The 22,734-nt window shown below is 38.1% G+C and overlaps 1 protein-coding gene across 3 annotated transcripts; it reads right to left on the bottom strand.

Moving 5' to 3' along the window:
• Positions 1 to 662: 662 nt before the first annotated feature.
• On the bottom strand, positions 663 to 22,542 carry inavab (innate immunity activator b). Of its 3 annotated transcripts, none has more exons than XM_059328976.1 (10): positions 22,259 to 22,542; positions 13,046 to 13,160; positions 9,063 to 9,196; positions 6,320 to 6,442; positions 5,993 to 6,224; positions 5,739 to 5,792; positions 5,281 to 5,590; positions 4,018 to 4,143; positions 3,158 to 3,851; positions 663 to 2,013 (listed from the first exon to the last, which is right to left on the bottom strand). In XM_059328976.1, exons 2-10 carry the CDS (start codon positions 13,098 to 13,100, stop codon positions 1,921 to 1,923), a joined length of 1,821 nt encoding a protein of 606 aa, XP_059184959.1. In that variant the 5' UTR covers positions 13,101 to 13,160; positions 22,259 to 22,542; the 3' UTR covers positions 663 to 1,920. The 3 variants fall into 3 exon arrangements, with proteins under 3 accessions (XP_059184959.1, XP_059184958.1, XP_059184960.1); XM_059328975.1 differs by having other exon boundaries at positions 22,273 to 22,542; XM_059328977.1 differs by having other exon boundaries at positions 5,281 to 5,587; positions 22,273 to 22,542.
• Positions 22,543 to 22,734: the final 192 nt, after the last annotated feature.

Raw genomic sequence — 22,734 nt, 5'->3', positions numbered from 1 at the left:
TTAGTCATGGCAATGTGACAGCATGAACAACACCAGGACCCTGAAACTGAAGCAGCTAAATGCAGTCGAGCCCTTATTCATTTTACAATTTAAACCTGTGTGTACACAAGGGAGTAAATGAAACACAACACCATGCAAACATAAATCTTTATTTTCTTCCACAGGGAAAACATTTTCACAGATTTATCAACAGCAACATAACACATCATTATTATTAATATTAGGTCCACTTAAACTACTTTAACTGATAAATAAAAAGACAGTAAAAAAAAAAAGAGGCACACAAGGTAACATGATTGTGGATTTTTATACTAGATACAGCCTTTACTGTTGCTGGATTTAGCAAACTCAGGTTCATATCTTATTTTATTTCAAGTCTGACTTCTCATGGGTCCAATGATGCACATCACAATAAATAAACACATAAATAGATCACTGTGAGAGACCAGTCAGTGTGGATAAGTATTAGTAATAGTAATGTGGGTAGTAATTCTCAAATGATTTCATATCATTTATCATTTGATTGGGAGATTGTGAATCACAAATTGGCAGTGTTTTAAATACAGTTCACTTAAGAGCTGAAATTGTATATGTTCTAACAAAAAGGTTAGTGTTTAGTCACAAACACAGACACTGATGAAGATTCTGTTAAAGCTCGGGACACTTAAAATTCAATTGAACATGTTAATAGCTGCCAATCATCAATAACCTGCTTATGTTGAATTTGCTACTTAATAATTAATGTGAGTAAGTTAATGTCTAGTTAACAACTAGTTGATTAAGTCCATTAGTAATTCAAGTTAACTGGCAGAGCCGCAGACACATGTAAGTATAAAAAACAAGATTAATTTTCCTTTAAAGGTTCATGATAAAGGACAAAACTGGAATATTAAATTTAAGCAGCTCAACTTGATCAACATAGTGAAAAGAATCAAGGCATTATTATACACAAAATGTAGTTTAAAAAGGATATGTTCCTCATTTACATTATTTTACAATTTATCTCCTTCATACAGCTAGGTGGTGATGAGGATTTTATTCTCAATCTACCAAACTGCAAAAAGTAAACTTCTGTCTGGAGCACATCCTCAGACAAATATACATTATTACTTGGCAGGGTTTCTGGCTACAGAGAGGCACATCTAATGCTGCTATATGATGCATGAATATGTACCTAAATCAGTTTATGTAACTGTTTTATATGTGGAAACTAAATCCAAATTCATCTGAGATAAAGTTCACCAATGACCTAAATGTTAGTAACGTGAAAAACGTTTTTCACAATCTGACTAGAATGTGCAATTTTGTTGGTCTTTTTAGTCAATTGTCATTTAATTTATAATTGATTCACATATCAAAATAACCCTGTATTTAATAACACAGAAACGCTGTGCTGATGATTAGATTAGTTTCTGTTTGGAGAAAGTGAATCATCAATTTTGAGTTGGCAGCAGATTTACAGCACATCAGACAACTCATTCACAGGTTAAAACATCATATTTAACACGCATCAGTTTGATTCGTAACTGTTAGTACAAAACAACATACAAGAGTGGACAAAAACAACAGATACATTTTACAGATGTGCTCCATATCCAATAAAACTGCTCTGCAGTCAACTCTACAGTGACTGTGCCAGAGAGCTGTTTAAATCAACTTCACAGTAACTTTGGTGACCAGAGTTTGTGTTTTTGTTGTACTACATATCATTATATTGCAAGATGTTCCACTTTCATCATCCTCTCTCTATATGCCCAGATACAGGCAGGCAGGTAAAAGGAATCATGACAAGAGTAATTTGTTTAAGGACATGAACTTTTATATCAGCTTGATATTCTGACATGACTTTGGTGAATTGGGAATGAAAGCATTTGCAGCCTTTGAGTTCACATGTTCCGTGTGGTCCGAGGTGGCCTCAGTTCACACTTGACTTACATAGTGAGAGCCGTCATCGACAACCCAGTGCCCCTGCGAATCATCTGCAGATCTCTGAAGAGCCCTTCTTTGCATTACCTGAAAGTTAGCAAAAGAGAAAAAGACATGTTTAAAACCGTGATTAATACGTATCAAGATATATAATGATATTCAATGAATTTGGCAGTGTGTAAATGTGTCCGCAGCTCATGGTCAAATACATCAGGCACAGACAAAATGCATCAAGTAGACACGGCAAAGAAAGTTCATGTTTTACACAACACAGACTGCCTCTTGTGGTCTGTGTCCTACGTATGAACTTCAAATATTAAATGGCCTTTTCACAAATACTGAAAAGTGGTTAAAAAACCTGTTTGTTATACATTTGGAAAAAACGTGTTTAACGACAAATGTCCATACACATGGCAAAAATATCTTCTACAATCTGTTGAGACAAGATACATTTAAATAACTTTTTTAGATTTCTGTCTTAAGATGAGAAGAGATGTAAGGTTGTTTATTCAATATCAAATGTGTCTCTGTGTTTCAAGTGTCTGCTGGCTTGACTATATATTTGAAAAGCCCAAATAAAATAAAATGCCAACAAATTTATCATGTAATTTATCAAGAGACCCAAAATAGCAGGTTACTCGTCAAGGAGGACCATTTCCAAAATTTTACTTAGTCCTTAATTGCCTTTTTTTTTCAGCAGCTTTGATGTGTAACAAGCTATTAACAAGTATTAACACATTAATTAAAATGTCAAGTACATTGTGAAAAGTCGAAGAAATCAAGAGGTAAAATGCCCTAAGAAATCCTGGAATACCCCCCAAAAATACTTAATTGAGGAATAAAAATTGCCAAAAAGACTTTGAACAATTAGAAAATAGAGAAATTTGGAAATGATTGTAGTCTGTGAACAAGTAAGAAATAATTTCCTGTCCTTAACTACTAAGTAAGTGATTCACTTACTAAACACCGCTTCTAACCATTTTCCATAGTTTTCTTGATAATGATTTTGGTTATTATCAAGAAAACCATGGGAAATGTCTAGATATCAGCTCTTAAATTAAACTCTTATCAGCTATCAGCTATAACAAATGAACCTTTAGTTGTATCAGGCATTAAAATGAACAAGAAACTGAAGAAAACAAGGGTGGTCTAATAATTTTTTTTCATGACTGTAGTAGTAATTTTGGATTACATACTATTAGTAATTGTTAAAATGCTTTTGTCTGCTCACCTGTTCATGGTACTTCTGATTTTGGTGGATGGTCGCCTCCCGAGTCGACATGTTTTTGACCCTGACTGCTCCCTGTCTGTCGAGCGAGCGGGAGCGGGGGGCTTTGAACTGACTGCGCCGGTGCCACGACTTGAGCTGCTCATTCACTACTTGCTGCGGGAGGCCACCGGAGCGGTAGTGTGGTTGGTCCCATTGAGCCGGGGACAGTCTGACGTCAGGAGGTAACGGCCTCTGTGCTCTCTGCTGGGGCACAGCTGCGTCTTTATAGTAGTATCTGTTGGAAGGACAGGGAGCCTGTGGGGTGTAGTAGCTACGTGCCAAGTCCAGATCAGGTTGATAGACCGGCTCTTCGGTGTAATAGGCTTTGTGAAAACCAGGGCTGGACTGGTGCCTCGGATTATGGTAAAAGCCAGTGCGTGGGAGGGCTTGAGGTCCATAGCTGCCAACTGGGCCAGAGTGCGGGTACGCAGACTGATAGTGTTTGGGCAAATCGCAGGGCAGCTCCTGACACGGTGAGCTGTTGTAAGATGTAGACGAGTGTTCAGAGTTGCTATCCTCAGAGTTTACATGGTTTACATAGTTCACCGCAGACGGTGGAGTCTCTGGTAGAGTTATTGAGTACTCTGTCAGTCGCCTCCTTGCACCCCTGCTGCGACCACGCTCCTTTTCAAATGTTGATTCAGGGTTTGATATCCTGCACAAACAACAAGTGCATTAGTATGGCAACACAGCAAACACACTCAGCTTCTACTGTACATCTCACAGACAGTGATTAAAAACAAACAAACTTTATGTGTAAAAGTAAATGATTGCAGTTAATCACAGGCTCAGTGTGGTAGATGTATTAGAGGTGTGGCTACCTGAGGGAGAGCTGTCTGTGCACTCGAATCTCTGGAGTTGAAGGTGTGCTGTTGGACTGGGTGCGGCTCAGCTTCATATGGGAAGCAAAGCAGGCCTCCAACGGTGGCAACAACTCACTTTTTTGACTGCAAAACACGCAAAAGCGAAGCACAAAAAAATGTATTACTTTTGTTTCTCAGCTTGAGGGTTGAAGTGGAATAGTGGTTTTCACGGTATTCTGTGGTATGAAAATTGTTATCATACTGTGTACATTTGCGTATCCACAAATGTTTTATTTTAGCCCATTTATGTTGAAAAAGGTAGACTTTTTTTACTACCTCTAATTAATTTGATTAATTTTTTTAATCCAGTCCCGGCCCTACTTTTTACACATAATTCCATAAAAAAATGGTTTCAAGTTTCATACAACCTTCAATTGAAAAAAAAAAAAACAACCTCTTTTTTCATTCTTTGAATGGTCAATGTATCTGATAATAGCTGTAGTAATAATAAAATAGCAACTAATAATAATTTGGAAATAAGATAAAGTAATTTATTAGTCCCACAGAGGGGACATTTACAATGTTAATACACTATAGCATATTTTCTGAGAAAGTTATTGTACCATAAAAATCTCATGTTGTTGCAACCCTATTCAACTTGTGTTTTTATGGATTGCAAATAAATCTATCTAACTTAATGACCGAAGTTCAGTGTGAAAGGGTTTCAAGATTTGCAAAATTGATTGTACTGCCTCAGACATGTTCTTGTCTTTACACTGACAAAGATGAAGTGTGTTGTGTGTTACAAGTTGGAACTTTTAGCACAGCACTTGACTACTGGAGTCTGAATTCTTCCTCTGTGTCAAGGTGTCATCATAAATCAGTGAGATTTATAGTCCCATGTTCCTCCTATTGAATGTTGTAGCACCGGAGAAAAAGCAGAGGGCAGTGTTGCACATTCATAAACTTCACTGACGTCTGCTTTGCAATACAAGGGAAACTTTAGATTAACTAGGAAAAATGTTTTTACTAGATAAAAGATAAAGTGTCTTTATCCTGCTGCATGTCAAGCAGCCCAAGTACACCAAACAGTGGGTTCATTGCCCTGATGTATCATAACATTTTTAAAAGGCTGCACAATGTTAAAGAGTGGCTCATTAATTATTTACTTCAATCAACATCTTTTCCAAAGAATCTAAGGAACACAAACCACACTTAGTCTTTCCAAACACTAAGAAGTTAATTAACTGGAAAGGAGTCATGATTGATGGTCTGCGTTACCTCGTCTTGCTGGACGAGCGCGACTTCCTGCTCTTCTGGTAAGGCTGGTCCAGACTGGACTCTGTCCACGGGGAGTGCTGGATGGGAGGAAGGTCACATATGGGGCTCGAGCTGAAACATGACATGGAGTCGAGGCTCGGATGGGGAGACTGGCTCGGGGTCATCGGCAGGTTCTGTGGAGCCGCAGACGGAGACATGTAGGAGCCGTCTACGAAGGACTGTGAGGACACAGCAGGGGGAGGCTGGGGAGGATCGGCCTCTCCTGGACAGGGGAGTCCTGAAGACAGCTGGGATGACTGACTGGACACTTCTAGGGAAGAAAACAGAAATGAATCACTGTATGAGAGTGTTGATAAACATTTAGCTCTTACATAGATTCTTAAGTCATCTTTTATTATAGTCTTTTAACAAGCCATGTTGTCCTGCTCTAACTGGATTTTAAGGTAAAGAAGTCTCACCTTCATCTTGCAGTGCAGAATCAGACAGTGAGCTGTCATCAGATGTACCCAGATCTAAAAAAAAAATAAAAAAAGAGACACCAAACACTTTGATTCAGATGTGAAGCATCAAATGATACATTTGTACAAATAGTTTTAAATGCCTCGTCTATTAAGAATGATTACTTGATGAGGTGTTAATCATTTAACTCCTTGCACAGGTGATAATGAAAGAGACTTCCATCTCTCTTCAGGTCCGGCCAGGCGCCTCTTACCGTGTTGTGCAATATTGAAAGCAGGGAGTGGTGATGATCGACCGTGCTCCAGCCGCAGCTGAAAGGCCGTCTCTTGTAGCCGTTTGAGTTTCTTCTCCTCTCTCTTGCACTGCTGCACCCGGCTCTTTTTAACAGCTTTACTCAGGTGAACCTCCTCGCAGAGCTTGCGCGCTGCCTCATATATCTTCATCTGAAGCGCCAACTCAGCGTCCACTAAACTCAGTTGTGACTCCTGTGACAGAGAAAGACAACAGTGTGACCCTTGAAATATTATGTCCTTGAGGTTTGTTTAAAAATTACATTATTCAGTCTAAATGTAGCTTGTACCTCTGCTCCTCGAGGCATGCTTTGTTCGTCCAGTTGAAACGCAGCTCCAACACGTCTGTGAATCTGCGGAGGCTTCTCTCCCGGCAGCAGAGGGTAATCATCCGACAGCCGGCCCGTCAACTCCTGAACAGCACAGAGAATATCACAAATCCATGTTTATGTCCACAAAGCAACAACAGAAACTGATTTAAATCTGATGACAGACTGTGGCTTTGTTAAATAGTTAATCAAAATAACCTTTACAGTGTGGCTGTTTTCCAACAGCAGGAAACAAATAGTTGATTCTCACACTGACCATGGTGAGCCTTTAAACAACACATTTAGTGTGTGTCAGTCGTGATTTTACTGTAAATATGTAACTAATATATTTGATACAGCTGTTTGTTTTAAAAGTGTTGTTCCGTTTGGTAATAAATGCTCCGTTTTTTCCAAACGATGTGTGAATCATTGCAAACTGTAAATATAAATCTCTGTGTTACTAGTAGTAGTAATAGTTCTTCCCTTCTTTATAAACAATAAAGAAGGGAGAGTCTATTTAGGGGGGTGCAGAAAATGGTGTTCTTGTTTGTTTTGTTTTTATTTAGTTTTATTTTAATAGTTTTTTATTAATAATATTTTGTTTGTTTTTAACATGTTCCAATAAAGAGAGATCAATCAATGAAAATCTCTGCTTATAAATAAATTAAATATAAATTTGTTAAATATATATGGACAATACAGACAGACAAAGAAAAAAAGATCAAACAAACAAATACAAAAGGGTAGTGTCATCTGCCAGTGAAAAACCCATCTTGGTTAACCACTTAAATAAAGACATCACTTCAAACGCTAATAAATCCTTTCAGTTCAGTTGTTCAAATACAGAAACACACATCTCCTCAGAGTTTATTCAACGTGTCAGTGGCAGTTTTGAAATGTGTCAAGTATCTCCTACCACTATCTTTACATGTTGAGGCATATAGGTGCAAGGAAACTGTTGCACAATTCTGCATTTCTAGAGATTTCCTTTCACAACACATTCTTTGAGTCTCATTTCTCACTGTATCGAGTATCCGCGTCCAAACCAAACCCAGAGCGCGACGATGCACTCTTACTGTTTTAATTAACAAACTCATAAAAACACTGTCACTTTGAGTCACTCCTAACCAGCCACCTTTACAGACAGACAAACACGTAAGCGCGGCCAATGAGCCTACTTGTTCTTTTGTCACTAAGAGAAGGGAGAGGCATTAGTTCACCTGAGCGTGTCCCAACAGGAGTGCCCAGCCCGAGTGTCAACAGGAAAGAATGATCAGTCCTGGGATTTTACCCCGGAGCACCGACGCATGGTAAAAAAGAAAACTCCCGAAGGAATATGTGTCCAGTTTCGCAGGGAATCAATGTGCCAATTATGACTCTTTATGTCGTAAGTGCAGAAAGGGAAAGAGAGGCAGGAAATATTGAAAATGAGACATGACGAAAGTCTCAGATCCAGGCTTGCCATGGGAACACTGACATTGCTTTGGTTAACTGAACCAAAAGGATACCTCTTCAAAGGCTATGATACATTTAAAAAAATGTCACTGCAGCCACATTGCGTGGTCTGACTTCATACACAATGTGTTGGAAAGTAAAGGGATGATGTTTGTATTCTGCTGGGTGGTAAGAGCCAAAATAATAACTTCACAAAGGACATGAGGATAGATTAAAAAGATCTTTTGTTGCCTCTCAGTAGACTGTGACTGGAGATCGCCACTGTGACTTTTACGGCCATTTTGAAGCTAATGCAGACATGTATGAAAATGCTTCAATTTCTTAAACATCCAAGTCTTTGTTTGTGATTCACTGAAATCCCAAATCTGCTCAGCTGGCTCAAAAAAGGAAGGTGCTCCAGGGGGTCATAAAGGTGGCCCAAAATAATCACTGGCTGCCCTCTCCCCTCTCTGGAGGAACTTTATAATGCCCACTGCCTCAAGAGAGCACAAAATATAGTGCATGACTTGAAACACCCGGGACACAAGGCATTTGATCTGCTGCCATCAGGCAGACGGTTCAGGACGCACAGAGCAGGAACAAAAGGACTCAAAAACAGTTTCTACCCATCAGCCACCAAGGCCTTAAATGATGCCATGAGGACTTGTGCAAATGTAGTTGTTTGATATCTTCTTTTCTTTGTTTATCTTTGTTTGTTGTTGCTACATTTTTCTCCAGTTTTGTATAACCCTATTATTCATTCATTTTTGCTTTTATTTATTTATCTTTAATCTAGCACTGACAAGAATGCACTTAATTTCATTGTACATGTGTCAATGACAATAAATATATTCTATTCTATTCTATTCTTAAATTCAACAGAAAGACTTCAAAGCACAACTGTGGACATGAAAGTTTCTGACTTTCTGACCATTTTCTTTTTCGTCCACATTAGTGAGGACATGGCTGAACGCATCTGAGAAATGTCTCATCTTGCAGGTTACTTTGTTAACCAGCAGTAAAATGTGTCATCAAACATCCTGCACTAAACTACCCCACCTATTTAATCTTTTATAAAAGGCACTGAATCACGTCCAACATTGTCAGTACACTTTGTAACAGCTCGCCTCATTACATAACAATTGCCTTGAGTTTGTACAGGTCTACTGCAAAACTTCATTAAGATTTTAATGAGCTTAGATTATCAGGATGATGTGACTCATTCTGTGATTTTTAAGGTGATTTCTTATTCCGTTTTTAGACTGTTGGCGCGTTTATGACTTTTACTTACAGCTTCTCGGATGCAGAGTTGTTTCAGGTCTTTGAAGCATTCCTCCAGTCGCTTTTGGAGTTCTTCGTGTTTGAGCTTCATGGCCCGTGTGTGCGTGGTCACATCCTTCATGTGTGTCATCGGGCTGTCGGAGCCTGCGTAATGCAACAGGAAAGAAATATAGGGTCTTATCTGAGATTATGAGATTATGTTGCACATTTTTTATTCAGTACTCAACACAGTAGACAATAAGTAAGTGCAAATCAAAGTGATAAATGACTAACGCCGTGTTTACACTGCATGGTACGGCTCTGCTGCACTTCAGTCAACCCACTTTTGGTATCAGGTGCTTTTCATTTCCCACTGTGGATAGTACGCTATAGCGACACTGCGTTAAATTGGCATGACATCATCTTTATACTCGCTGAATCCTTTCGACAACAATGCCCTTCGTCAATTGTATGTGTTCAGGGCTGCCATTTTATAAATCCTCCCATTTTTATGAAGGTTATCATGTTTAGTTCTTGTTGACATTGTGACAGAGGTGTTGAATCAGCTCTGTGGACATATTGGAGACATTCTTGCTTTTGAGTTGTATTGTATTATAATGAAAAGTGCTTCAGTGTATATTGACAACTGAGATCTACATTATGTGTGATGCAGTATGTGATACGTACAGTCATAAAAAATATTAGACCATTGTTTTCTTCAATTTCTTGTTCACTTTAATGCCCGGGTCAACTGAAGGTACATTTGTTTGGACAAATACAATGGTAACAAGAAAAATAGCTCATAAGAGTTTAATTTAAGAGCTGATATCGAGCCATTTTCCATGGTTTACTTGATAATAACCAAAGTCATTATCAAGAAAACCATATCAACCAATATTTTTTTCCATGACTGTATTTCCAGTCAATGAAGAAAAGGAGGATTATAAGGCTATTTATAAATCCATGCAAGTGATATCTCAGCTAATGTTGCAACAACTGCATTTTTATCTTTTCGTCATGTCCCATGTCGTGTCTGAGCAATAAAATAACTTTTAAAGGTTTAAAATGTAAGTCACAATTTATGCTGAATGTGTCTATTTTTCTGCTTGTCTTTTATTTTTATTTTTACTTTGTTTTCTTTTGCCTGGCAATTATTCTGGCATGCTCATATGAAGGTGCTCACTATTATTATTATTATTACACCGCTTGAGATTAACTCTCGAGGCCACCACAGACAACACAATGGTCACATTCATCAGAACGTACCTTTTGTTTTTATCGTTGTTTTCTTTAGTGGCATGCAGAATGACTGGCAGGATCTTTGTAACTATAAACAAAGTGTAAGTGTTTGACCGGTGCTGTCTGCAGCCTCGGTGACTAATGACATTAAGATTAGTCTCAGGGCCGTGGGAGTGGCTTCGGGCAAAATGCATTGAGCGCCACATACCTTCAGAGATTATTAACAGAATCCCTGCAGGTACTGACAAACATCTGAGCTGCGACAGGAAAGAAGTGTGACAGCACCACAATAGGGCAAAGAATTCCTCTTCCTAGACTGACAATCCCCCTATTCTTTGTAGATCGACACATTTTCATTGTATAGCGTAGACATCACGTGGCTCAATTAGGGTGCAAGGAATGTCAGAAAGGCCAGAACTAATCAGTACACACTGCTGGGCGAAGCACAAACAAGACTGCCATAGTTTGCTGTTAACTCTGTGGTATTGTCGCCATAAGGGACTGAGGGAATAAAAAGACCACCAAACTGTGGGCAGTCCCAAAATACAGACTGACTAATAAAACATAAAGAGAAACATATTCACTTGAGTTGCAAGTGTTTAATCAATTAAATGATAAAATGCAGATCACATTTTTTTTTCAAACTGCTTATTTTGTCTGATCAACACCCCAAAATGAAAACATTTCCAGTTTCCAACATATAGTCACTAATGAAAAGCCCTGGCAAGTTTGGGGTAGAGGAAAGTTACTTGATTACCAAAACTATTGCCAGTTAATTTACTCTAAGTCAAATAATTGATATATAGACTAGCTCTAATATACACAAAACATGTTAAGCTGGGAAAACAGCTGAATTATTTCTTGAATAAAATTCAGACTTAAAAGAGAAACTCTATCAATTGTTTGATGCATATCAACTCTGAATATTTGAAATGGTTTCAGTTTCTGCAGTATCAATACACTGGTACTAGTTGGCTTTCTGCTCTGTTATTTAATGTTAATGTTTATAATGTTTATGTTTGTTCTGCTGTTTGCTGCTACTTGCTACTTTGCTGCTACTTGTCATTGTCAGCTTTTACCCCTGGTACCAAAAATGGTATTGAATATTGATATTTTTCAATGTAAAATTTCGAAGTTGGAAATTCCACTATCAACATATCTTAGGGAGCACACTTTGTATGTAAATAAAGTTGTTTGAAGGCCTTTGTGGCTCCCGGGGCTGTTTGATATCTGGCTTGAGGCAACTTCAGCTAGGTGTGAAAAGTAAAAAAATGAAAAGAAAAAAAATTTCAGAAAGAATTTAGAAAAAGTAGGTTTTCTACACCTCTGTAGTTGCTACATCAGCTGTCACTAGTAAAACAAACCTGAATCTCTGACAGAAATGTTGTTACTCAAGTTGCCTTGAGACCAGATTTTGATAAGGAAGAAGAATGATGGAATTAAAAAAATCATATCTGATTTGATCCATTTTTGTAAACAGTCCATCAAAGGAGGAGTTGTCTTAATCTGCCTCAGTGTGATGCCTCCTCTGCAGGACACAGAGACTAATCCAGCATCAAGTCACAATGGACCTCATGCATGTTAGTCCATGTCTGAGTTTTCACATGACAACTTGTTCTCTATAACAGAGTAGATGATTTGTACTTAAGTGTGTAGAAAATTGTTTTACCGAGAACATGATTGAGATCTGTCCTGCCAAGTATATTATATAAGTAGTTGTTAACCCCATGTAATCTGCTATGATTGTGTTATTCTCTGAAAGGACATCATTTGGCAAAGTGAGATGGATTCAATAATGATCTTAAAAGACAAGAGAAGATTTATGTTACCAACTGCGTTTCAATCAGTGGTGCGGTGGAGAATTAGTAGTTAGAAGTAAATTGTGTCTTTGGTAGAAAGAAACAACATCAAAAGTAGTTTGAGGTCATTTGAAAGCAGGTGCTGTGATAAGATTACCTCGGCCTGGATTAAGGTATGTACTTAGTCTCAACATTGATTTGTGCCTCTAACAATGGTCTACTAGTTTAAAGGGCTTGGTGTTTTGCTTTTTAAACACACTTGCAATTTGCCAGTCCCATACAATGTTGTCAGTTTAAATTTCATAGTGAAAGAACACTTTGAAAAGCGATTGTCCAAAATTCTGAAACAAAGCAATCCTCCACTTAAATCCACTTTGTTTTCACATTAATTAATGAATTCAGTAAAGCTGCCCAGTGTGACATGTGGGCAACCAACCAGTCTGCTGTCCACTTTGTGTTTCATCTATTTATTTTATTTTAATGGATTGCTGTCAACTAATTGGTTTGTTTTTCTGCTCAATTGATGTGCTTCCTCTTCTCATTGATTCTTTTCTTGTATTTTCTTAAACAATGTTAGCTTAGTTCCTTTTTTCTCGTTTTGCCATTGTATTATTCTCATTTGGAATTTGTCATTATTTGGATATCATGCAGTCCTATGTGTCTGCAAATCAAAAAATAAAAATATGTCTGCCATTGTTGCTGATGTTTTCTAAGAATCAGGAAATAACGCAGCGAAACACCAAAGCTTGCTGTGGTGAACTGAATAAATTATCACATTTATGATATTGCACGTGTCCTTCTGCTGTTATATCCTAAGACTAAATACATGGAGAAACATTTTTAATGTGGACTTGATGATCAATTGTAAATGCTATGCTACTGCAGAAAAATACTGCGTGAATATGTGTTAATTTAACACAAAAATGCTTGCTCCATATTTAATAAAATCCTTTCAGTGATACACAAAATGTTTTACCTGAGTGAAGGATGATGCCGCTGTCAGTGTCACTGATCTCTCCGTTGCCCTCCATGTCAGTGGATCGCCTTCCTGTTGCTGTTCTTCAGTGAATAACGTCAACACTCACCATTTCCTGTAAATTATTATTTCAGCTTTTAGCATCCATTACAGTTTTCAAGCTTTTTCAAAACTACATCAAACTAAATTTCACAAAAGTCAGCAGGGTCAACCGCACACACTGCAGTTCTGTTGCATCACCAGTCAAAGTTCACCAGTTGAACTCTAAGAAATGGAAATATGCTTTGCTATATTTCCCCTTTTGCGCAAATAGAAGGAGTGGGCACAAAGAGGAAATCCATTAATGTTTACTTAGCACGTGTGACACTGGCGCTTTCACACCTAACAAACTTTGGTGCGTTTTGTCGGATAGTCTGTTTGCTGGTGTGAATGCTCAAATGAAATCTGGTGTGGACCAAGGAACCAAACTCAGGTCCACTAAAAAACAGGGCCTCGGTTCGCTTCCATGTGCATCAGAGTTCAGGTCTCTGCAGGTGAGAACCAAAGGAAGGAAGCAAACCAAAACCCAGTGCATTCTGGGTGGAATTTGTGAATCAACATCAGGAAGGGTATATAGCACGCTTGAAAATTGTCTCATGGACAAACGTAGTCTAATGATCAAGTAATGGCCCTTATTGAAATATGGTCAAACGATGACAGAACACAGTTGCTTGTGGCTACACACAAAAATAACAAAGTCTTCAAATAGGATTCAATCATACAGTGGATCAGTATTGCGAGAAAACAAAAAAAAAAATGCCGCTAACAATACAATAAAGTCCACGATGCTTTGAAAAATTGTCAGCTCTTTCCCTCACATATTCTGTCCAATAGACGAAGGCCATTGTCAACAGCGTTACACTTGTTTACAATGCTTGGTGTGCTTGATTAAGCACGGCGTGAAAGCAAACCAAACCAAACTTCCCCACTGAATCCAACCAAGTCCACCAGACTTTATATGTAAAATCGACCTAAAGCTTCAAAGACCAGAACATATTCAAACTGTGGAGCAGCACAGGTTCTAAAGCCTGCAAGGAGTTTGTGAAGGACGATAAACACCTGAATATAAAATGGGATTACAAGCAACTATCATTAGCCTACGAAGACAAACAACAGATGAGAGCAAGTATGAAGCCAAGCAGCATTAACACAAGCTTTCCAAAGACTGCCCACTGCTTAATCCTTTGACCTGTTGACTGAGTGATTCAGGTGTGACTTGCCGTCTTGACCCCACACTCAGGTGTAGTCATAGTACACTCACATGTTGCCAGGTCTCGCATGTTTCCTGTTGCTGCCTGTTTTTTAGTCTCTGATGTCATATGATCGGCTGTATCTCATTCCTTCAGATAAGACGCTCAGGACACATGAGCCATATATCTGGCTGGTGTCCAATAAAAACTATGAAACTCGTTGGTTAGATTATTAACTAAGAGAATAGAGGAATGTGGCGGTGGCTGCATACCAACACACAGGGGAGGTTCGTCTCAGCTCGGGGTAGGAAGCTTCCCAGCAGTCCTCGTTTTGAGAAACAACTGGATGAGGTGAAGTCATGCGCAACATACGAGAGTTGTTTCTATGACATGTCGGTCCAACCTTATGGTGACGTCCAGGGATCCATAAAAGGTGTCCCATTATCATCCTGAACATGACGCATCCTCCCAACAGCTCATATGACTGTGACGACAGTCTTCACTCTTCCAAATCACAGATAATTGGCTGCTGTGTTTGTTAAATTAAGGCAGGACAGCTCTGTCCAGAACACTCAAACAACAACACATCCCGCAGTAATCAAGGTTTGACAAAAAAACATGTGCTAAGGTTTGCAGAAATATTTGGACAACCTATAATCTTTAAAAACATATTTTACTACAAAATAAATTTTAACTTAATTTGGCAGGTATTGATTTGCATGCTGATCAGTGAGTCAACATGATTCCAGTCAAACACAAGATTTGTCCAACTGTATCTCTATCTATGCAACTACACTATCCTATAAAGCTGCAGGTAGCAGTAAGTGTTTAAGTATCACGTCAGTGATTAATTCCATAACAGCAAAACATCAAAAAGATATGAAAATAAACCCACCAGGGACGCAACTTCTGATATTTTTCTTTAATAATCAATAAGTCATTTTTTATAACGGTGCATAAAATGCTGAACCGACTTCAACTTGCTTTTTTTTTTTGCACAAAATCTAAAGATATTCCTAGAGCTGCTCCCTCTAAGTTGCATTCAACTAATCAGTAATTTGGCCGTAGTCGAGCAAGATTTCTTTTGTGGATTCGATTTTTTCATGCTGAAAGAAACTTATGAGCACATCTCTTGTAAACGCAATACTTAAAGTGGTGCTTTTGCATGATTCTGTGTGGAGAAACTCAGTTTTACAGATCTGTCGACAAAAAATATTTCCGAGGTTGAGGATACCCAAAGACATTTAATTTACAATGACATGACATGGAGAAAAGCAGCAAATCTTCACACCTTAAAGACTAGGACCATCATATATTTGCCATTTTTGCTTGATAAATTACTTTTGATTATCAAAATAGCTGAGGTGTTCTGTGCATCATAAATCATTTCAGAACTAGTAAAAACCTAAAAATATGATGATCTAACACAGTACTTAATATAAAATATAAGTAGGTAATTTCACCCAACATTGGACAAAAAGACATGGTGAACTTTAAAAGCAGGGGAGTCGAGTCATTTATCTTGTGGCTGTCAGATTCCCACTAGCCGGTAAAGGTGTGCTAATCACCAAAAACTCCCTGGAAAACCAAAGCCTCATCCCTCCACCGCACAATGATGTAACCGAAACTGCTAAAGTAGTTTGATGTGCTGTAGATGTGCTCTTGTGCTACATTTCCTCCAACAATTACTTACACAAGTACAGACTGGGCATTTCTTTGGAAAATGCAAACACACACATAGAAGGATTTGTCCGTACCCTGAAGGTGCCAAGACACTTTGCTGAACTACAAATCACAAGCTGAAGGCATTTTTCTCCCGTTACTTTTAGTCAAGTGTCAGTGGAAGTGCAGCAGATAAACCAATCACATGACACCGATATAGTTTGTGTAAAAGCATGAATGTCTTTATTCTAACTTAATAATACTATAATCCAATATAGTAATTCCACATTAATCCAAACAATTTACCCAGAGGACACAAGGTGCATTAAACACACAAAACACTGACAACAGGACAGCAGAGAAGAAGAAAAATCAACTTACTTTATGAAAAAACCTTGAAAAACTGTCAAAATCCAAAGAGTGAAAACTTTCCCTCAGAATCACGACTTGAATGGAAATGCAAAAACCCGAGCTGTGGTGAGTGTGGACAGGAATGAGAGACTCGCCCACTAAGAAAGCGCTGCCTGCTGAAGAGGAGTGGCCACAAACAGAGGGCTGAACACTTGAGTCAGGATCATATAACTCAGCGCTCCCGTCTGAAACTGTGTCAACAACAATGACAAAGATACTGAGAAATTACACTTCACTTTACCCTCTTATCAGCGCCCTAATAGATGGGTGGTGACTCAAACATGTCCCATTACTACAACACTAGTACTATAAAAAGTAGACACAGCGTGACAAAGAGCAAGAACTTGGGAGAAACCAGTTTTAAAGCTGAAATGATTTGTCAATTAATCGAATGGATGATCGTCAGAAAGAAAGTGGAAATTACTGAGAATAATGACAGTTAGTGCTCAACCACTTCTAGGATTATTATCTAGAATTATTCCTATGCAAATGCTGTTTAAATAACTTGCTTATAGTCATCAAGTAGTCTGCTGATTCGGGGTGTTTTTATACATAAGAACATATGGTAAAAAAAAAAGAAAAGAATTTAAATAAATCAAACCGCTTTAAAAAACAAAACAAAAAACTTTTATCCCTTGATATTTTTATTTTAAGGAAAAATACGGCCATACCAATCATCCAGTTATTGTGATTAATTTGACCCAGGCAGACTTGATCACTATAAGCAGTCTCCGCTGTTACAACAAACAATTATGGTAATCCATTAATCACGCAAATCATTTTTAAAGCAATCTCAAAATGAAGATTTTCTGCCTCTTCATGTTGTATGATAACAAATTGAATATCTTTGGGTTGTGAACTTTCAAACATACAATATGAATACATCGTCTTCCAATTTAGATATTTGTGAATTTAAAGACCAAACAATTATTAGCTAAATTGTCCGATTCCATAAACAAATGAATGAATCATGAAAATTTTCATGATTTGCAACCTCTTGCAGGTTTGTATGCATCCATCACTGGTTAGAGGTGACTCTATGACTGGATAACAGACTGCTGATGACTCTCTCTGACTCTTCATCTCGTCTGTTTTCTCACATTATAGACTGTCGGAGTCACAGTTCAGCTCTGTGTGTACAAAGATCACAAATCTGGTCAATGCTTTTCTGCTGCCATCTCCTGGATGTTCAAAGGACCAGTGAAAATGGATAACCAATTAAATTCACTGGCTTAGATTTGCAAATATCCTTCTGAACTTCACCACTCCTTTTCTTACTTCCAGGCGTACCAACACAGAGGACCTTTTGTGGGCTTGCCATCTCTGCCTTGACTAAATAGAGGGAAACACATGTTGGTGGATGGTCTGAATGATTTACAGGGACGTAGTGGCAGCACCTGCTCTCTAACTGCATGGTTCAAATTCATTCTGAATCCCAATATTCATTTTGGCTTTCCAGGAATGTCAGTGATCAGACACGCTGAGGAAAGGTCCAGCAATTCCCAGACACTCAAGAATCAGATCTCAAATGACATGGCACCGAGAGAGCAGCGGCCACAGTGACAAAAGCAGCAGATACTTGCTTCAGTTACTTCTACATTTAGTTTCACAGTGTGAACACAACTGGGTGCATTTCATAGATGCCTTCATGCTTCGCATTGACAATGTAGTAATGCAAACCTGATTTCTTGCACTTGGCTGTATTTATTTGGCGTCGTTAGCTGGCTAATATAGTGGGCTGATACTGGCTTATCACAGATTAACGACAAGTTGACAACATATATGTAGACACCAGCATATAACAAAATACCACCCAATAAAGCTTGGGCAATAAATGATAGAGGCCAATCGGTATCAATGTATTTGATGTTAATAAATGACAAATACTCATCTTCAACTGTGAAATGTCCTGCCAAGTACAGCTGTGTTGATAACAATTCATCCGAATACCTTCGGCCTGTGATTTGTAGTTCGGTTAGCACCTTCAGTGTACAGATAACTCCTTACCTGTTATTTGTTTGTGTGTATTTTCCAAAGAAATGCCCAGTTTACTTGTGTTAGTAATAGTTTGTTATAAAACAGGAAATATAGCACAATCTACAGCATCAAACTACTTGACCTACTTGACCTGTGACCGCGGTGATGACGTCATCATCGTCCTCCCTGCACCTTTTTTACTGGGTCTATCTCCTGTTGTTCCATTGTGCATTGCATTTGAAATCAACAATTTATGACCAGTCAGAAACACGACCTCTGATTGGTGGACAGGTTATCCACAAGGCATCATGGGTGTTTGTTAATGGTCAACGGGGCGTGCAGCAACAGCGGATGCTCATATTTATATTAACATTGTTAAAAAACACATTTAATGGAACCTTATCAAATATGGGTATTTATAGGTTGTGTAAAGAAATGGTATATCTGCCGATATATCATTATCAGATTTTAAAACTCTCAAATCTCCAAAACAAAGCTTTATTTAGCATTATCAAGACCACAAAGCCTTTCATTGGAAGCATTTAATTTGCTACTTACATCACCTTTACCAAAATGATGGACGGAATAATTCAAAGTACCGAATGCTTTCGGTTGCCGGTCTATTAGGTACAGGTCGCTAAAACTCATGCAGTCCTAAACAACAGTCTTCAACTGTGTGATCATTTGGAGAATGTAATTTGTCATGTTGTTGTACTATAATGCACTGCCAGGTGCATCTAATATTTTGTCCACCTCGTGTGTATCAATGACAGCAGGCTAAATACAAGAAATATCCCTCAGAATAACACTATACAGACCACAAACCTCATCCTAAAAAACTGCCATATAGTCAAATCAACACCTCTCTGAAACAGTTTCAAGAAAAACTGAACATTACAACATGAATTATTTTATGAGAGTGCACTGGATGTTGCTTGATGTACCTAAAAAACTGTCTGGCTGATTGCAGGTGTAATGAAATGCGGAAGCGAGTGATATCGCCTGCAAGCTACCAGCGACTGCAGAATAAAAGAGCAGCAGCAGCGTCTTGTGTAAACAGGCAGGATAACAAGCAGCTTGATTACCCAAAATCAGATATAAGGGAAGTGAAGTCATGCAAGTGAATAACAAGCTCTTCGTTCCATGGGAAACTACAGCTAAGAGGTTATACAAAGACTAATGCCAACAGAAATGCATTTTGGCGCTTTAGCATTGAAAGGAAATAACAATTTTCCTCAATAATGTAATTAAACCGGCTGTGAAGTTAAGGCTATCAAGTTGGTTTGAAGATGAGTTAAAACAGCTTCCCACCACACTTCTGTACAACACACACACACACACACACACACACACACACACACACACACACAGACACACACACACACACACACACACACACACACACACACACACACACACACACAGAGTTTTAAAGTAGCCAGTTGGTAGATGTCATGGGCAGTTTATATAAACCTGGGGTCCCCAAGAGACAGAGTGAGAGCTTTATGTAGGCAACATGGCAGCTGGCACAACAAATTCTTTAAATATTCTTGCGTCCTTTTATAAGTGTACGGCTAGACTACCACTGCCAGTGTGTGGAGCCACCAGCTGCCAGGGATCACACATTTTCCCCCTCAATATTTAGTTGCTCCTGCTCCTGCACCAGGTGCTAATAGATCACTACGCTACAATGATGCTTAAATCAAGGTGGTGTCATAAAAAAGGGCTATAAAGTTACACTAATGCACCACAAATGCGAAAGCTTTATAAAAAGGCAAACAAAGCAGCTATCGGAGCTGCTGGGTCCCCACCCACCGCTACTCTGCCTGCAGCCAGCTTTACGTTTTATGTTGCCTAAAGGCTCTAATTGACGATAATAAAGATGTGAAAAAAAAACCACGTGTATCTCAAATGAGCGAGCGTGCAGAAGTGGTGTGTCTGATGTGGATTACTGAATTAGAAGTTTTTGCACCACCATGCAAATCAAGGTCTATTCTAAACTGTGGCCAAGCCCTAGACTCTGTGGCTGAGAGTCAACAAGCTTAAAAACATCAACACCATCACACAGACACACATATTTATACCTAAAGCTCCTCTTAAGTAGCTTTTAAACTGGAAAAATCCACGTTGTTCCACACTGTTTTTTAAGCTGGCCACACATTCTGTATCAGCTAGTTCAAACTCTTCTTTGAAGCTATATTATGTTTACACTTATAAAAACCAAGACAAAATATGTTTTTATGGCTGATACACAACATCATATTGTGTATTAATATGCATGTTTAATGTCATATATCTGGCATAGGCTCTTCACTATAGTTCAAAAATTAAGTTATATGGGTTTTAACAGAGTTTGGCTGCACAGCTTGAGTTTATATTGACTGTCACACCAGCAGGTCACTGGGGTTTCGGGGGTTAAGCCACTTCTGTCCTTTCGCCCCCTGGTCAACGCTGAGGAATGTGTAGGCAGCAGAAATGTTTCAATGCACTGAAATCACAAGCTAACTAATGAGACTACAGCTCTGGAAAAAACCTAAAGTAAAACATATCATGTCTCCTCTCTCTTCTAAATGATCTATCAACTTCGTTAAGTAGGTATATTATTAAACTACTGTAATACAATAATTGCCACCATCAAAACCCACCGATTTAAATCTGCTTTTAATCTGTGATCCGTTTGTCCCTCATTATCCTTTCATGTTGATATTGTTGTTTCTGTATTCTTTTCTTGCTTTCACTCTTCGTAATAGTTTGTAGTACAACATTTATACACATATTGTTAGAGATTGTTCTTGCTGTTATTGCTATTACTGTCCTTAGTAGTTTTAACGGTTTGTTTTTTTAATACCAATTTTGTTTAAACTTTATCTCACTTTTTTTTGTGTCTTCGGGCACCTTTTAAGATAAAACAAATGTACAAATAAAAAGTACTATTATTATGAATATTAATAATGCTGAGTGTGAAGTCATGCAAGACAGCATCATATATCCTGTAAAATGAATTTCATTTTTCCTCTCAGTTACATCTTCTATAAAATGCTGTGCGTTTCTGACAAAAGAGGATGTTGCAAATTTATAACTTCTCTGCTGGTCATATTTCTTCTTTATACTGTTTATGGTTCACCCCCTTTGACTTTGGTTCTCTCTTACACAGAATGGACACATCCATAAAGAGACCAGACACTCTATATGAACCTCGGCTTTTAAAAATAAAATAAAAATAAGACAGAATAAAATGTTAAATAAAACTCAATATCCTAAAATATAATAACAAGAAAATGTTTGGTTTCAGTGACTCACCTCCATTTATAGGTTAAATGTATAAATAGATATAATAAATATACATTTATAATAGAAATGACTTTGTATATAGAATTTTTTAATTCTTCTTACTTTTTATTTATTTACTTTCTACCATTCATATTTTTAGTACTTTGTTTGTTCTTATGCATCAATATACCACAGCAAATTTCTTGCATGTGAAAACCTACTTGGCAATAAATCTGATTCCGATCTTCTGGTTCTGGTTCTGATCAGTATAAACATGTGATGTAAATCTAAATACTGTAACTGTGTACAGGAAAGTTAATTTACACAAGAAAGTAATATGCAACTAGCTTGACAAAAGTCTGGACCAAATTGAGGGTGTCAGGCAAGGCTATATACTCTGGAGAAAAAAAAAAAAGAAAAAAAGATTGTGGTATTTATTTATCCAGCAGCTAAGTGAGCTCCATAAAGCTGCTGGGCCTCGGCTCTGAAGAGTTTCTGAAAGTTAAGAAACTTCTACGCTATAGTTGAGGGTTTTCACAGACATTTAACAATCCGCCCCGCAAATGCTTACTCACAAAAAGAACAATGAGATCAGTAGCGTTAATGAATAACACATTGTACACATGCATGCAAAGTTGGTGAAACTTTAAGTTTAACTCCATACCTCTATGCTCTTACCTTAGCAGCTAGGTGGTTAGCTCGCTAGCATCGTGCTTCATCTGTATCCATACAAACTGCGCTCCATCTCCCAGATTTGAGCTGGACGATTATTTCTGTTTTCACCGACAAAACAGCAGAAGACACAACCACTAAGTCCTCAGGTTATGTCTCTGTGGTCAAAACGAGTAGGTACATTAGAGCAAAAACATTAGAATAGCGCTTTAAACCCCCAAACGTAACTTTTGCTTGTGAGGCTACTGTTTGGGCACAGTTAAGTAAAGCAATGCTGTGCTGCCTTCAAGTGCTGAGGAAGAAAAATGGCTAAAACCAATAACATAAAGTATCTACCATGGAAACCGCGTTTCCGTCATGTGATGGGCTATTAAAAGTCAAGTTATCAGAATCAATAAAACCATGACAAAAGTGGTAAATACAACTCAATGTCGCCATTTAATGAATTGATAAAGGTGTTGTTTAACG

Source organism: Centropristis striata, chromosome 3 (assembly GCF_030273125.1).
Source record: "Centropristis striata isolate RG_2023a ecotype Rhode Island chromosome 3, C.striata_1.0, whole genome shotgun sequence".
NCBI classification, from domain to species: domain Eukaryota; kingdom Metazoa; phylum Chordata; class Actinopteri; order Perciformes; family Serranidae; genus Centropristis; species Centropristis striata.
This window is presented reverse-complemented; position numbering and strand designations above follow the sequence as displayed.